Source organism: Tarenaya hassleriana, unplaced genomic scaffold (assembly GCF_000463585.1).
Source record: "Tarenaya hassleriana unplaced genomic scaffold, ASM46358v1 Cleome2, whole genome shotgun sequence".
NCBI classification, from domain to species: domain Eukaryota; kingdom Viridiplantae; phylum Streptophyta; class Magnoliopsida; order Brassicales; family Cleomaceae; genus Tarenaya; species Tarenaya hassleriana.
This window is the reverse complement of record NW_010965372.1, coordinates 8,794,950-8,811,764: the sequence shown is the minus strand read 5'-3', so window position 1 is coordinate 8,811,764 and position 16,815 is coordinate 8,794,950. Positions and strand designations below refer to the sequence as shown.

General features: G+C 37.3%; 4 protein-coding genes across 6 annotated transcripts in view; 1 reads left to right on the top strand and 3 right to left on the bottom strand.

Moving 5' to 3' along the window:
- The window catches only part of LOC104813131, a 3,772-nt gene extending 1,068 nt beyond the window's left edge, over positions 1 to 2,704 (bottom strand). The window contains exons 1-4 of the mRNA XM_010540663.2: positions 1,541 to 2,704; positions 658 to 1,403; positions 482 to 571; positions 4 to 401 (exon numbers count right to left, since the gene is read on the bottom strand). Of these exons, the coding sequence (XP_010538965.1) occupies positions 4 to 401; positions 482 to 571; positions 658 to 1,403; positions 1,541 to 1,649 (1,343 nt within the window). The 5' untranslated portion in view covers positions 1,650 to 2,704. The remainder of the gene's footprint in view (positions 1 to 3; positions 402 to 481; positions 572 to 657; positions 1,404 to 1,540) is intronic.
- Positions 2,705 to 4,241: 1,537 nt separating this feature from the next.
- Positions 4,242 to 6,674, top strand: LOC104813130. 3 transcript variants are annotated; one of them, XM_010540662.1, is made up of 3 exons: positions 4,242 to 4,309; positions 4,996 to 5,104; positions 5,567 to 6,674. In XM_010540662.1, the coding sequence occupies exon 3, from the start codon at positions 5,580 to 5,582 to the stop codon at positions 6,438 to 6,440; it is 861 nt and encodes a 286-aa protein (XP_010538964.1). In that variant the 5' UTR covers positions 4,242 to 4,309; positions 4,996 to 5,104; positions 5,567 to 5,579; the 3' UTR covers positions 6,441 to 6,674. The 3 variants fall into 3 exon arrangements, with proteins under 3 accessions (XP_010538964.1, XP_010538963.1, XP_010538962.1); XM_010540660.1 differs by having other exon boundaries at positions 4,270 to 4,309; positions 4,985 to 5,104; XM_010540661.1 differs by lacking the exon at positions 4,996 to 5,104 and having other exon boundaries at positions 4,261 to 4,309.
- Positions 6,675 to 7,084: 410 nt separating this feature from the next.
- LOC104813129 (alkylated DNA repair protein alkB homolog 8) lies at positions 7,085 to 9,320 on the bottom strand. The gene is made up of 3 exons (XM_010540659.1): positions 9,201 to 9,320; positions 7,896 to 8,921; positions 7,085 to 7,442 (listed from the first exon to the last, which is right to left on the bottom strand). Exons 2-3 carry the CDS (start codon positions 8,900 to 8,902, stop codon positions 7,355 to 7,357), a joined length of 1,095 nt encoding a protein of 364 aa, XP_010538961.1. The 5' UTR covers positions 8,903 to 8,921; positions 9,201 to 9,320; the 3' UTR covers positions 7,085 to 7,354.
- A 3,893-nt stretch (positions 9,321 to 13,213) lies between these two features.
- On the bottom strand, positions 13,214 to 14,816 carry LOC104813128 (putative 60S ribosomal protein L30-1). Its single transcript, XM_010540658.2, has 6 exons — positions 14,717 to 14,816; positions 14,569 to 14,618; positions 14,368 to 14,473; positions 14,165 to 14,266; positions 13,547 to 13,615; positions 13,214 to 13,440 (listed from the first exon to the last, which is right to left on the bottom strand). Exons 2-6 carry the CDS (start codon positions 14,587 to 14,589, stop codon positions 13,400 to 13,402), a joined length of 339 nt encoding a protein of 112 aa, XP_010538960.1. The 5' UTR covers positions 14,590 to 14,618; positions 14,717 to 14,816; the 3' UTR covers positions 13,214 to 13,399.
- Between the last annotated feature and the right edge of the window lie 1,999 nt (positions 14,817 to 16,815).

Below are 16,815 nucleotides of genomic sequence, written 5' to 3'. Positions count from 1 at the left end.
TTCCTGCTCTGTGTTTGAGCAGAGGAAGGCCTTTTCTCAACGGTTTGCCCTGATATCATGTTCAAAGACACTCCCTTGGTCTCCTTTGGGCTATTTGTACTTCTCACCGACACAGATTGGGAGCAGGGAGCAACAGTCAGAAGCTGGGTAGTAGCGGCTCGGGTGTTGGTGTTATTGCTGGGACTTGAAAATTCTTTAATAGCAGGGACACCATTTTCTCTAGCAGGTTTGAGAACCAGTAGCTTCTTTGATGTGTCAGGCTTGATCTGCCCACCGGGATTCGACTGGAAACTATTGAGCAGTGCAGAGGACTGTTGTTGGGCATTTCTTGAAGCAGCATGACCAATTTCACCAACTCGAACCACTTGTTTGGGCTTTGATTTATCAGAAGAATTCAGAATCTGAGAAATCGACCAAAAGATATTGAAGATAACCCGGAATAAAAAGGGGGCAATAAGATTTCTAAAGCAAAGATTCGTACCAAACCCTTTGGTGCTGAAGGTACAACTGGTATTAACTGCCTTGATTGCTTAATAGTCCTTTCCTCCAGTCTTTGTGTCTTTACAGATCCCTGAAAATCATAATAATAATTTAGAGAAGCAGACAAAATATGTTGCAAAATAGCTACGCAAACCATGCATGTATTGCCACCCTTACCTGGGGTGGTGTACGAGTTCTGGCTGGAGCCTGCACCAGTGCTTCAGCCATGTTAAGACTAGTAGTTCCCGTTAAAGTACCTGAGGTAGCAACACTACCTTGAGGGGAAGATAATGACCCGGTGCCACTCTTCTCAATAACACTAGGCACCTCAACCAAAGCAGATGTCCATCCTTCCCCACCAATCAAGGCTGAGGTACCAACAGGCAAGCTCTGAACAGCAGAAATAAGGCCAGGGGATGAGACTCTTACAACATCTGATCCCCCATGCCTATCTTCAGCTCCAAGCGAAGGGAAATCCTTATCAAAACCGGTTTTCTGAAAGCTATTGCCTATAGGTCCAGGAAGAATACCATTTCCGTTGTAGACGTTAGTATGGCCACCAGCAGTTTTCAAGCCCACTGCAGACCCTCGAGACAGGTGATCACCCTGTTTCCTTGTTATCATTGAATGTGATCGCCTCAATTGCTCCTGATCCCTACCAGTCAAGACGCTTCCAAGAGGGAGAGTGTCATTGTCCCACGGATCCACATAGCTTGACCTATCTTTCTCCCTGCTACGATCCTTTTCTCGATGACTCCTACTAAAGTTGAAACTACTATATGCATGTTTTGCAGACCCATTACTAGAACCCCTCCGGGAATCAGCGGAAGAAGACCGATCCAGAAAAGGGGACCGAATTGTATCGATATCACCTTTGATCCTAGAATTCCTATTCCTTCTATTGTGCGGCAAAGAAGCAGAATCTAACCAAGAAAAAGAAAATAAAATCACCATCAATGCTATCCAAGAAACCAAACATGATTAAAATGAACAAAGAATCTAAATCAACCTAAAATAATACACATCTCCCCCAAAAGTCAATAAGATGAATCAAGCATACCTGAATGAGAAGAAGATGATACAGCGTGGTGGTTCGAACTCCCGCCTACAGAAGCACTCCCTGCAGTTCTCAACCATTCAGGAGCTAACGAGGGTTCACTTCCTGCCATTATGAGGGCTGTACATTATAAGAATAAAGAAAGAAGAACACTTCTCTGGAATTCCTTGAACCCCCAGGGAGAAAACAAAGGTTTTTCTTCCGGTAGAAGACGCCAAGATGCACAACTGGTCTAACTTATCCTAGCTCTCTCTTTCATCCAGTCACTTACTTCTGTTAAGGCCAAGGAATGAATTCACCAATCAGCCACTCAAACACGACTGCAATCTACCCACGAATCGGAATGAATTTTGTAGATCCTGAATCTCATGGAACAGAGGATAAGGAGATGTGAAGAACCTCTACACCTCTATCTCTCGCACAGATGGATTAGAAGATGTTCAAAACTCATACTAGACCCTCATCCTTGTGAAGAAACGAGAGACAAACGAAGAATCCACCCACCTATTTATTATGCAATGGGGGTGGGGGAAGGGATATATTATCGGAGCCTTCTTCGCACCTATAACACAGTTCAACAATGAAATGCAAATGCCGCGCCGAAAATTACAGTGATTGCGCCACAGTTCAATCGCCTTAATCAGAAACCCTAACAGCAAAGCATATATCTACGTATATGATCACCACTCTTGATATCTAATCAGCCTAGGCCCTAGGGTTCGAGACGGTGCAGATATCGTTCAACACAGCATTAGGAGAACGAGAACCGCGGAAACCCAAACGACGCCAGGAGAGAGGGAAAACGGCAAAACCCTAACCCAGAGAGAGATGGCTCGCTCACACGCAGGACCCAGGAGTTTCGCGAATGCAATCGCTCAATCGAAACAATGGCTTCTTCCCCACGGAGGGAAAGAAAGCAAAAAGGGAAACAGGTTTTCGAGCAGAGACGGGGTGGGGATGGGAAGAACGACGGGAGAAGAAGGGATTGAGAGAGGAAATTAGGGTTTTCAGAAAAGAGGTAAGAAAGAGGAAATTAGGGTTTTTGCGATGGGCAGCGGAGGAAGGACAGATACGGGTTGAAGAAGGGAGGCGAACAATTTTCTCTCTGTATTTTCGGGATACTTGGAGGAACGAAACGAATGAAGAAACAACAGCCTCTTTTCTCTTCTCCAAGAAAAATCAGATTTTATTTTTATTTTTATTTTACCCCTAGGTTGTTTTCTTGAGTCTTTTGTACAACATAATTTATATAATATATATATATATATATATATATATATATAATATACGGGAAATAATTAATTGTGTGAAAAGATTTGGATTATTTAGGGTGCATAGGTGAAAATATAGGCCCAACGATCCTAGTTGGGCCATGACCTTTCGGTTGTTCACTAGCACCATAATTTATATATATATATAAATTGAACAAAGAAAAAAAAACAAATGTTTCAGATAGGGTGGGCAAAAAAAAAACCCGAATTTCGGATATCCGATCTAATCCGTAGTTTGGATATCTGAATTTTCGGATATTCGAGAGAATGAGATACGAGATCGGCTATTAATATTAGAATACCCGAATTTTCGAGTTCGGATTCGGATAATTGATATTATCTTACGGATACCCGCATATATCCGGATAATAAAAAAATTATTCTTTAAATTTTAGATTTTTTATTAGATTGTGTGTTATTTTATTTGATATTAATGATTATATAGATATTATTGGATATATTTATGATGTATTTTTTTAAAAATAAATTTATTTTGGATATAAATACAATTTAAATTGATTTTGAATGATTTTGAATATGTATATATAAATATATTTTAAAAAATTAATTGAAAATAATTATAAATATTCGGATTTGTGTTTTCGCAGGTACCCGGTAATTATCTCACGGGTTTTTTTAGTTTAGATATCTGACTTCACGGATATGAGTTCGGATAATAAAATATATAATTCGAGATATTCGGATTCGGATTCGGATACTTTCAAATTTTCGGATATCCGACCTGTAATCACCCCTAATATCAGAAACTGAATATAGAAACTTGTGTTGTGTGTTAAATACAAGCCAATTATTTTTGACCATTTTTCTATATTTAATAATATGTAGACGAACATTTTTCTTATTCTCTTTGCTGATATTAATAATCCCGCTACAATTAGTACTGATTTGTAGAATAAATTTAAAAAATTTTATTTTATTTTGATTTTCTCGTCCTGCATTTCTTGTTATTCAAAATTGGATTCAAATATGGGATCCGTATTCAGATGGTCTTCTTCTAAATATTTTCCGGGTGCTCGCGACACCATACTATTGATTTATATAGAGATAATGTATATGAAAAACTAGGTAAATGTTTCGGTATTTGGTTCAGATTTGGTTCGGTAATTATTTGGTTTGGTTTTTTTATTCTATAAAATTTGTATAATTAGTTATTATATAATATTTTATTCGGTTCGATTTCATTCGGGTTTGTCTTTTATTAAAAAAATTGATTTTTTTGGATTTTTTTTTCTAAATTCGGCTTAGTTTCGAAAATTTTAATTATTTTAAAAAATACCGTCCATTCGAAAAATATATCAAAATTTTCGGTTTCGGTACGGTAGAGGAGCCGAGATTGGGCCTGTGAGGGAAAATGGGCTGAGCTGTCGTGGAGAAGCGTGCAGCAAACGCCTTTATAAAAAAAATGAAAATCGGTCTTTCTTTTTTTACCATCGTCGACGCAACTGCAACCTCCACTCCTCTTTCGCTTCCGATTCTCCCGGTAAGCTTCTTCGATCTCGTGTCATGTCGATCTATTCCTAGATTAGCCAGTCTCCTGTCTTCTGGAGTTCCTTCCGAGTGTTTCTCGTGCTCGCCGTGTATCGATCGATTCTTACGAGTGGGGTTTTGGTTGTTTGAAGCTCTTAAATCATGAAAGTTTTTGCGTTGGGCTTTTTTTTTTCCTGGCGAATTTTTCAATCGTTTGCGTTATAGATGATGATATGGAGGAATTGAATTCTTATCCTGTGTGAATTGGGCATTTTATTTCTGTACAAGTTTTGAGCATTTCGAAATGTTTAGCTGAAGTAGATAAATTTGATGTTTTGTTTTATTTTTTGTCTTAGGCTGGTCGTTCTCATACAGTGTTTTAATTGATGGATCCTGCTTTTATGATTTTATGCTGCTCTTCAATTTGCAGATTTCTAGTTTTAAATTCACTTTGAACCTAGAACACACTTGTGGAATCGATGTTATATTGTTTTTACGATGTTCATGCGGGAGACCCGATACATTGTCCAAGGGGTTTCGTGTAAGAGTAAGAATCTAGCAATGGAGTTTTAGGTGTTTGAAGTGATCACGTTTCTTTTCTTATCCGAAAACTCGTCTATTTTTGTGGTTGTTTGTCTTATTTTTGGCATTTCTCTTGCTGTATTATCCAAGATTGTTCTGTTCGAAGTTCCTGTGCAGGCAAATCCCAGGAAAATTCTGTTTGTGCCAATGTTTTCGGAGTTTTCTTCGACTTCTGGCAGATCGTGTATGATGGGTTGAGTTTGGGTAGGTTTGTGTTTAGGGCAAGGTAAGGATTCTGCACTGACTGAAGAGTAATTCAGAACCTTGTTCGATTTCTGGGGTTGAAGTGTGTTGGGACGAATCTCATACGCATGAAAACTGTCTCTTTGTCGGTTATTAGTTGAGACGTTATATCTGGGCCTTTCTGAATCACGGTAGGCTCATGACACTGTCTCGGATTAAATTGTGATATCATTAACAACAGTGGCATAAAATGTATTCGTGGAACTATCATTTTAAATCTGAAACTTCAGGTGATGCTCTGTTTCATTTTAATTTTGTGTTTGGTTCAGATTGTGGGAAAGAGCGTTGGCAATTGATTCTGAAACATGGGAAATGTTTTATTTTTTTTCTGTTGTTTTTGTGTATGCCCTGCCCTGTGATTTTACTATTGTTGGAAACATGTCTTGATCTTCACTCCGCAGCTTCTATCTCTCTTCTTGACTTCTGAATGTCTTTGATGCAATAGATTCGACCCGCAGATGGGGAAAGTTAAGACAGACGGATGCAAATCTGGATCTCTCCCCAATCAGGCGAATCCGTACCGAATCAAGAAGGGTGGTATTAGGAAAGGAAACCGCTCGGGGAAACACGGGAAAGGTCTGAAGAGAAAAGCGTGGAAGGGTGTGACATGTCCCGTCTGTCTGGAAATTCCCCACAACACGGTCCTGCTCCTCTGTTCGTCTTACCACAAAGGATGCCGACCTTACATGTGTGAAACTAGCAGCCGTTTCTCCAATTGTCTAGAGCAGTACAAGAAGGCCTACACCAAAGAGGAGAAGACCGAAACGCCACCTCAGCTCTTGTGTCCATTTTGTCGTGGTCAGGTGAAAGGTTGGACCGTTGATGAAGATGCTCGGAAATATCTCAACTCCAAGAAAAGGGCGTGTTTGCAAGACAACTGTACTTTTGTTGGAAGCTACAAACAGCTCCAGAAACATGTCAAGGCCGTTCACCCGAGGGCTCGCCCTCGAGCCGTAGACCCTGTTCTGGAAGAGAAGTGGAAGGAGCTGGAGTTTGAGAGAGAGAGAAGCGACGTGATAAGCACTATAATATCCTCTACACCCGGGGCGATGGTCCTGGGAGATTATGTGATCGAGCCCTACAACGATGTTTACGATCACCATGATGACGAAGACGACGATTTGGACTCAGACTCTGAAGATTCTTTAGATGATGGCGGATTATTCGATCTGGGTTCATTTAGAGGACAAAATGATCTGTTCAGAACGCGCCATTCATTTGTTCGGCAGCTGTTCTCCCCCCGGAGCCGGTGGGTTCGTAGCAGAGGTGCGAGCAGAAGCGGGCAAACGCAAGGTACGGAAATCATAGACGTAGATTGATGTTCTAATAGTGCATTTGTTTGGATGTCGGAGCGTGGAGGGTTTAGGGTTTTAGGGATGGCTTTGGTGTTTACTGCCACAGGACGAAGAACAAAGGCAGGTGTTTAGGCAGTGGTTTAGGGTATTTTGAAGAACGAAAAATCAGCACAGATTGAATTGTTGATGCAATAAAAAGAAGCATTTGTAAAAAAAAAAACTTTTCATATGCTTCTCATCGGAATCATTATGGACTTATCGTGGAGGTTTCTAGTCTTGAATTTCTCTGTCACATTCGGAAATCTAACCCCTAACCAGCCCCTCGACGAGGATCGCCGGTTGCTAGTATTCGCCACCTCTCTTGCAAGCCTCGCCTCAGCACGCACACAGCCTCTCCCCAAGTTACTCGCGAGATTGGATAACCGATCGAACGGAACCAAACTCAAACCCCCGATCCGGCCAATGTGAACCAGCGATCACACTCAACTGCGGCTCGGGCTCTCGAATTCTAGATTCCAGCGGAATAGGTACCGGCAAAACCCGTGGGTTCGAGTATTCACTCACAAAATAGATGGACATCTACACAACGCAGGAGCATTATATATTCTCACTCGAATGGCAAAACCTGAGATTTGCAATCAACAACTTTTCTTTTCATACAAATTACATTCAGACAACACAGTTTATGCTGATTCTACTATCAATGTTACATAGCTTTAAACCCCTCAGCTGCAGACCATACAAGCAAAAGGAGAGAAACGTCTCACTATCTCTTCCCCCTCAAACACGAAAAAAAAAGCGTTCGATCCAACGATTCTTCGATTACAGGGGTAGGCAACCAATTGAAAAACAACAAACAGATTTGTATCTCAAAGTATAATCGAGTTTGAACCCGGGTTTCGATTCCAGGAGATCAAGATCGGCCGGTCTAGAATCCTTCATGAGGTTTTCTGAAGAACAATGCACCAATTGGATTTGTCGTAAAATCTATCAACTATCACTGCGCTGCCTATTCCTGATGCCAACCTGAAATGGATTCTCAAATTAAAAAGGAACAAAAAAGTTATGAATCTTGAAGAGAGAATCGGAATTCGAAACACACATTCAAATGCAAATCACACCGAGAATCCGAGTAACTGAATTTCAGAGGTCAGCTACATACTACGTACTTGGAATACTATTGCAAACATGGTTTTGATTCAGTCTTTGAGTCTGAATCTTGATGTTCAAAATGTTTCGGATTTAACTAGTTTGTCTGTGTTCCGATATCATGTTCAGAAGATTTTCAGATTTCTGAAGATGCATAAAATTCCGATAAAAATACGAACTCTCCAGTATCCTGAAAACCTAATAGTTTCCATGTCCTTAACAAACCACAACATAAACTAATATTAGTTCCTCTAATCAGGACAAGCTTTGCACAATCCAATTGTGATTTCAATCTTAACCCGAAGCAAAATTAGAAGAAAATCTACATACCTTTCGAGCTCGCCTTCGCTGAAAACATGATAGTATCGGTTGTATACAACAGCTCCCTTTCTATCGTCTTTCTTAGCGAGCCCACTCGCAAGCGCACATGCAGAAGCACCGCTTACTTCGGCTCTATGGTACGGTAAATGCCATGGAACGAAATACTCTTGCTGATTCCTTTTCATTTCTTCCACTGACCCTTCGCTCAAATTCTCGACCTTTTGCTCTCTCGATCCTTCCTCGGTCTCGGGAATGCTCTCGAGGCTGAAGCATGGGTTGTTACGAACACGAGGGCTGTTCATTGGACTGCCCGGTCCAACCCATTCCTCAACATACTTTGGTGACAATGGTGTCCATTTGGTGAGCAAGGACTTGTCTTCTTGCTCTGCGGCCCAAACCGTGATAAGAACAAAACCGCCGGTCTTAACCACACGAACTAGTTCTTCAACGGCTTTCTTCCTTCTGCTCTCTGTGCTCAAGTGATGCAAAACCGCTATAGAGATAGCTGCATCACCAAAACCGTTTCTGTAAGGAAGATTCACGGCATCTGCGACCAGAACCTCATGGCCTTTATCCGAACAGATTCTTATAAGTGGATCACTTATATCACAACCTATGAAAAAGCATTTTGGGTTTAAGCCCAAATACTTTCCATTGCCACATCCTGCATCCAGAACCACAGATCCAGAAGGCAACGACTCGAGAAATGCAGCGACTTTTGGCCACTTAGCAAACCGTGTGGAGCTGAAATGGGGAGCGATTGCATCGTAAACGCGATGAACATACTTCTTTTCGATTTCGGGGGTTGATTTCACGCTCAAAGACGAAGATCTCTCATCATCTCTTACGGATACAGCCTCTTCGTCAGCTGAATTCGCCAAATCCCTGGCGTTACCCTTTACTTTGATTTCTCGCATCTTACTTAAGGTTACCGAATCAAAACCACAACCCAAACGCAAAAGTGGAAGATTTCGAGCCCTTGAACAACTGATAGTTCTTAATGCATCCAAAATCATGAGCTACGCCTCCATAAATCTGCAGAAGAAATTGCATCCCGGGAACCAAAACTATTAATTCAAATGAACATTCTGAAACTTTTTCTATAACCAAACACGAACACAGGAAAGCATCATCAACTCTAAACCGTTCAATAACGAAAAACATCCTGATTCAAGCTTCAGATTCAAAATCGCGACAACTAACAATATATGTCATCTCAAGCTTAAAAAACCAATATTAACCCAAAGATTAGGATCTAAATATGAAAACCAGATAAATTCACATCATAGAGGCAAAGAACAAAAGGAAGCTCACAAAATCCAGAAGAGACGCGAAGCAGGTGAAGAGCTCGGGACTGTCAATCCGTGACACGAACGAGAGCCAGATTTAGGGTTTCCGCAGATTGAGACCAATTACTGCTATTCATAATTAGTCCACATTATTTGATTAATTATCCGAATTTACCACAATAGTTTTATTGTGAACAATTTAGGCCCACGCCTTTAGGTCCCGCATCGACATCGTGTTTGGTGTTTCATTTTTCTCTATATATATATATTTTTTGTTTTAAAGGGACACTCTTCAAACCCCCGATCCGGCCAATGTGAACCAGCGATCACACTCAACTGCGGCTCGGGCTCTCGAATTCTAGATTCCAGCGGAATAGGTACCGGCAAAACCCGTGGGTTCGAGTATTCACTCACAAAATAGATGGACATCTACACAACGCAGGAGCATTATATATTCTCACTCGAATGGCAAAACCTGAGATTTGCAATCAACAACTTTTCTTTTCATACAAATTACATTCAGACAACACAGTTTATGCTGATTCTACTATCAATGTTACATAGCTTTAAACCCCTCAGCTGCAGACCATACAAGCAAAAGGAGAGAAACGTCTCACTATCTCTTCCCCCTCAAACACGAAAAAAAAAGCGTTCGATCCAACGATTCTTCGATTACAGGGGTAGGCAACCAATTGAAAAACAACAAACAGATTTGTATCTCAAAGTATAATCGAGTTTGAACCCGGGTTTCGATTCCAGGAGATCAAGATCGGCCGGTCTAGAATCCTTCATGAGGTTTTCTGAAGAACAATGCACCAATTGGATTTGTCGTAAAATCTATCAACTATCACTGCGCTGCCTATTCCTGATGCTAAAGTTTATATATTGGCTTTGACTGGAAGTGATTTTTCCAGTTTTTGAAAATTAAAAAACTAAAAAAATTTTGAATCATGATTTTTTTATTTCAGTTTTTCTAAATACCTGAAAAATCAATTTTTTAAGAATATAACATAAAAACCAACGACTAGGGATTGACAACAATCACTCTTTTGTAAATTTTAGAGATTTTTTATTAGACTTTTTTTTATTAAAAAAAATAATTATATAAATTATTTAAAAAACAAAAATATCCATGGTTTTAAAAATAATTTCACATTATAACCATGCTATATAAATATAATATTCTTACAATTTTTACCATAACTCATATTTTTTTTGAAAAAGGTTAAATAATTTAAAGTATGTAATTCAAATTTCATTATTCAAAATATATATTGTAGCCATCTTATATTGTTATTACTAGTATTAATAAATATGATTTTTGTTTTAATACTAAAATCCCTATTTTGTAATTTTTAAATATAAAATCTAAAACCAAAAACTAAAATGTTATTTCTATCTATCAAGTTTTCAAAAAACTGTAAAAACTATAAAAGTCAAAAATAAAAAACTAAAATCTGAAAATAAAAAACTAAAACCAAAAATCCAAAATAAAAACCATCACCATTCAAGGTTATTATATTTTTTTTCGGTTATAGATTTTGATCTCCGTTTTTTTCGTTTCTTACGTAGAAAATGATATTTTTTATAATTTAATGGTGAGTTTAGAAGCAACAAATTTGAATTATAAATTTTGGGATTTTAGATTTCTATTCGAATTTCGGTGCAGTTATCTTTTCGGATCGTATTTTATGGTTCCACAAAAATTATAGTCATTTCATTTAATGTTGTATTTCAAATCGAATTATTGGAAAAACATTTACTTTTATATATTTTCTGTTATTTTATATGTAAATCGTATTTATATTCAAATATAATATATACATGACTTTTCTTCTTACCGCCCTATTCTAATTTTGTTATTTTTGGGTTTTGCCGTTGACTATTTCAGATTTAATTTGGTTCGGATTCGGTTAGATTATATTCAAATTCAGTTATTTTTGTTGTAGAAAAATTATAACCATTCGATTTTATATTAACTTTGGTTCGATTTGATTTTATTTCTGTTCATTTTGGATTCATTTTAAAATTGGTAAAAAAAACTTATTTTCAAAGAAATTTTTAATTTTTTGTTATTTGGTAAAAAACACTTAAATGTCAAGTTTTAGAGTTATGATTTTAAGTTCAGAATTGGTTTGTAATTTCAGATTTAGGGTTTATCATTTTTTATTTAGGATTCAAGGATAAATTAAATAAAAATAAAACTAAAAACAATAAAACACGATGAAGTTATCCAACTAGAATGTCAAGTTTAATAGTTATGAAATATATATCGTAATCATCTGTTATTTTGAGTGATAATACAAAATATTTACTAGGATTCATTTCCTTGTGCCTTCCTCTTTGGCGGGGATTGCTTCGGCCACACGTATGTTGCAGAATCAGTACCTTTCTGTCCAAGCAAAATAAATCTTTTTTTTTATTTCTATATATTTATTAATTTCTAAAATAAACTAAAAGAAAAATCACGTTGTGGTGCCTAACAATTACCGAAATGAAAGTTCCATGTAGCTTCCCGTATCCACACTCCTATATATACCTCCCCATACCCCTCTCTTGAAACCCCATAATATATAATTCTCATACCCTCAAAAGCAATCTCTCTCTCTCGTTTTCAGATCGGAAAATGTACGGGGGCGGTGGCTTAGGGACGACGGATTTGGTTGAGGTTTACGCAATGAAGGGTATTTATAAGGAGAAGACGAGGAAGAAGAAGGCTGCAAAGGGTGAGGAAAATGTTGCGGAGAACAAAAGAACTTGGAAGTTTTGGAAACCCAAGAAGAGCCCCAAGGTTTCATCCCATGATTCAAACAACCAAAGTGTTAGTTTAATTTGGTTCTAGTTTAGATATTACTTGTACCTTTATATATGCATGTGTGTGGAATAAATATAACGTGTGTTGATATTGATACCCTCATTGTATCTGGTTACTAGAATTGTATAACATATTAGAAATTCAAAATATCGTAGTCATTCCTCCTCCTTTTTGCATTTCCAATTTAGGAATCCTTTAAAAAGTTTTCCATACTAAAACTTCAAAAAATTAATTATATTTGAAATTTTATATTATAATATATGATTGAAAAAAACAACCATTCCATTCCGTCAGTTAACCAATCAGATGGTTGTCTAATTAATTAACCATAATATCATATGGTTTAGTCTGGTAAGTTATAAGTATAGTTAATTTGTCATAATACACAATAATAACCCGAATCGTGTTTATCCAACAATTGGTGGTCCAATGGTTGAGAGGTGATAAAGTCATTATCAAAGTATTGGTTTCGATTCTATTGGTGGAGAAAGATGTAATTTCTGAATCAAAATGGTCTATATACAAAGACTGATCCCGAATGTAGAATGGATGTAGTTGGACCGAAAGTTCGGGGAACCATCTTAATTATAAAAAAAAACATAATTATGTTTGGTGATCTCATTCATGACCTATACGTCTATATTCTTTTCTCTCTCTTGGATATTTTGCTCCATTCCATCCCTGTTATGAGAAGCTTAAGCAATCCAAGGCATTGCGCCGACACCATTAAGAAATTACAATATATGAAAACCCATTATTTGCTACACGATTCTTTATATAGACTTTTGCATGAGAAAGAATTGTTGACTAAGAAATGTAAAAAAGGAAAAACTTTTTTCAAAAAATATTATTTTCCCTATAAAAGAATTTCAATCCGAACCACTTAAATAGGTTGAAGGTCCAATTAAGCAAAAATTATTACCGAATACAAAAGATCTGTGAGTTTGACTTTGGAGATTCAAATTCAGAAATGAAACAAATAAAAAAAAGGAACGCAAAACGCTTGATGAACGGCTGAGATTCAATGGTAGAACACAATCCCATGCTACTCACCGCACTAGACAGCCCCTCCATCTTCGAACGACGTCAACTAGAGCGGCGAACTCTACCCTCGTCGGACCGCAATGAGACACAATACCAGACTCATGTTGCAGAATGATTTCTCGGTAATAGAGAGCCCAGATAACTAAATCGACCACTCATCAAATAGGACATGTGTCGGATACCTAAGTTATAAATAGAAAGTCGTTCATTTAACTGCTGTCCGGGACATGAGTTCGGATCAAAGGACTGCCACAAAAGTGTGAGAATTCCAGACATAATCGGGAGGGGAAACCATGGAGAAACACACTAATGTAATGTTGCATGAACAAAAGAGATAAATAGGGCAAAATCAAGACAAGCTCGAATCACTGATCACCAGGAAGTGCCTTAATGATGTCAGAGTCACCTGAAATAATTAGCAATTACCAGGAGATGAGTACATTCATTCATATACGTTTGTGTATCCAACAGGATGTTTTCAGATCGAATGGATTATGGAGCAAAGAGGGTACCTGGATCGACGATGCTGAGACACGACACACGGAAGTATTTCCCGCAGGCAGTACCCAAATCAACATTGTCTGTGAACAAAAAGAAAAACCAAAAAAATGGTCACAAGCCAAAACAAAAAGACATTTCCAAGTTTTTGGCAAACTAAACTGAATTCTTGAATCTTGGCCAGGAATAACATCTGACACGTAGTAAAACAAAAGGGGAGCATTCTCATTTCTCAATAGTCAATAGTATAAAGCTATGCAATACAAACATACATATACCCCAAGAATCTGAATAAAACATGTGTTTGTCATGTTTCTTACACACAAGTCTAGGAAATTAACTGATACTAAAACGAGGGTAGATGTTTCTATATCGGTATGGATTCAGAGCAAAGTGGAAAAGAACTAGCAAATACACTGACATGTTGACTGCAATGCCCAACCAACTACTTAGATGCCACTATGTTCGAATAGTGCAGCAGACAAGCAAATAATTCAGCATAGAAATCAAAGAAGAACATTAAAGGAGACAACAATTAAGAACACAAGAATCACTTACTTCCATTGTAGTTAAGCAGATAATCCAACAGAGACATCAAAGGAGATAACACTAAGAACACAAGAATCACTTACTTCCATTGTAGTGGTGAACTCCAACTTTAGCAAGCATGGCATAGTACTCAATCTCTGACCTCCGCAACGGTGGGCAGTTGTTGGATATAAGTATCAACTTACCTACACAACCCAAGTCGAAGTACAATCATCATAAACCCACGACATGTTCATAACGCGAAGCAAATGAATCCAACACAGACGAGAAAAAAAAAACGCAGTACCTTTGGAGCTGCGAAGGGATTTAAGAACGGATTTGTACCCTAGGGTGTACTTGCCACTCTTCATCACCAGGGCCAATCTGCTGTTGATTCCCTCATGGGACTTCTTCTGCAATTATTCCCCGAAATCCCGTATTCCAGAATCAGAATCTCCAAATCCGGAGAAAAAATCTGAGGTTTTAAGATTACATCGAGAAAGCATACCGTCTTCTTCGCCGTCACCATCTTCGCCGCGACGAACAGATGCCTAAACCCTAGAAAACCACAGAGTAACAAGGCAAAACTTATGACTTCAGAGATAAATTCAGGGAAGAGTGGCTCTAAGATTCGGTGAAAGAAATCGGAATTTTACCTCGGGGGTCTTATCCGGGATGAACAGAGGCTGCGGAATGGCGAAAGCTAAAGGCAGAAATAGAGAGAGCTTTGGAACCCTAAGTAGGGTTTTGAATCAGAGAACACGATGGACACGTGACTCGCACGTGTAGACCCAATTACTATTAGTCTATTTAACGTGGTCTTGATTAAAGCCCATACAATCAAAATATAACACGGCCCAATAAAAGCCCTGCAAAATTTTGTCGTTCACTGACCGATGAGCTTTCTTTCTGTCCGGTTTCTGTAACGCGAATTCTGTTCCATTTCCAGGGAAAATTTCCCAGCAGTGTTTTATTCTTTTTCCGAGTAGTGTTTGGTTACCGAGAAAAATGTGACCGAAGAGAAAGTTTCTGGTGGGACAAGACTATGTCCCAAGGCGTTTTGATTGCTTTATTATTGTGGCAATGATGAGAAGAATATGGTGAGGATTCTCCTGAAAAAATATAGTTGAATCGAAAATTCGGTGAAATTTCGTATTATATATAAAAAAAAATCTGACAGATCAAGATTTGAATTTTGATCAAGTTTGAAATGTTTCGTTTTGTGATAAAAGGTTCATATGTATATTAACCATCAGTTGATAAGCCAAAGAAATTGACATAGAATCCATGTAATCACATGTTTAATATGGAACCGATATGGTGATATATACTCTGCAAAATCGGTTTCTCGATATTTATTTAAATTAATCTTAAGGAAGAATATTAGAAAAATGGTAAAGAAAATATCGAAAAGAATATAAGAAAGGGAAATAATATCAAAATCACTAATTAGTCATCATCAATCTCGTACATAATCCTATCAATAAATACCTCAATATTATCCATTTGAGTATATTTGATAGGATTTTCATCTCCATTCACCTCCTTCATGTTATTAGCCGTTTGTAATATATATGCATACATTACTTACATATGCTTCGTACGTGCTCAATACACGTGTACAAATGCATACGTATGCATGTATACGAATGCATGTATATTATGTTTATGATTTCATGTTCGTGAGGTGGAAAATGAGTGACGAGTGGACTGGGGTTTCTTCGGACATGTGTCTTTATGTATAGTATTTGGTCCTTGGGTTATAACAATGATTTCTGATATTTAAATTTCTTATCCGCTTTTTGTTTGTTTGTGTTTTGTGGATAATACATGAGCCGTCCCTTATTATAGTGTGGCAAAGCAAGAAAATTTAAATTCTTTTTAATTTCGTGTTCAAAAATGGATTTTTATTACCAAATTAAGGGTCTGAAATGTTTCCATACAAAAAATAAACATGAAGCGAAGAAGAAAACAATCTCGAAACAAAGTAAACCAAACTGAATCCACGAAATAATTCACGTTTGAAATATTAAAAATATAAAATTCAAGGATACAGAGTAATTTATGATGATCCAATATCGACAATTTTGTAAATACAAACGTGTTCGAATAATCCCGACATTATCTTTAGGTCGTGTAGCACGATCTTGAAAAACCATGTGTCGCTATACAAATATTTCTGATATTGCGATTTTTTGTAATTAAGATACCACCGAACTGTGTTTATTTATTTATTTATTATATTTCTGTGTTAACAACTATATTTTTTAGGGGTGGCTATTTCGATTCGATTCCAAGGAATCGAACGTACCGAACCGAAAATTTCGATATTTTTTTCGAATCATACCATTCAAAATTTTTTAACGCTATATTTTTATATAACCTAATTTTTCAAAATCGAATTGAACCGAACCGACTTTATAAAATTCTCGAAAAACCGATTTTTAAAAAATATATATTTTTAATAAAAATCGAAACCAAATCATTCAGAAACTGGAATCGAACCGAACCAAAAACTATATAATACTAATTTGGTACAAATTTTAAAATACCGAATAAATGGTTCCCAAACAGAATCTTGAAACGTCCACTAGTATTTTTATCTGATTTTGAATTTGTCATTTTTATTCAACTTTATATTATATGTCGTGGTGGTATTCGAAAAGAATGTGTCATGCTACCATGTTATAGTGATTAGATTAAACCACCATAGCTCTTTTTACGATATTATTTTAAAAACTAGTTGATTAATTAA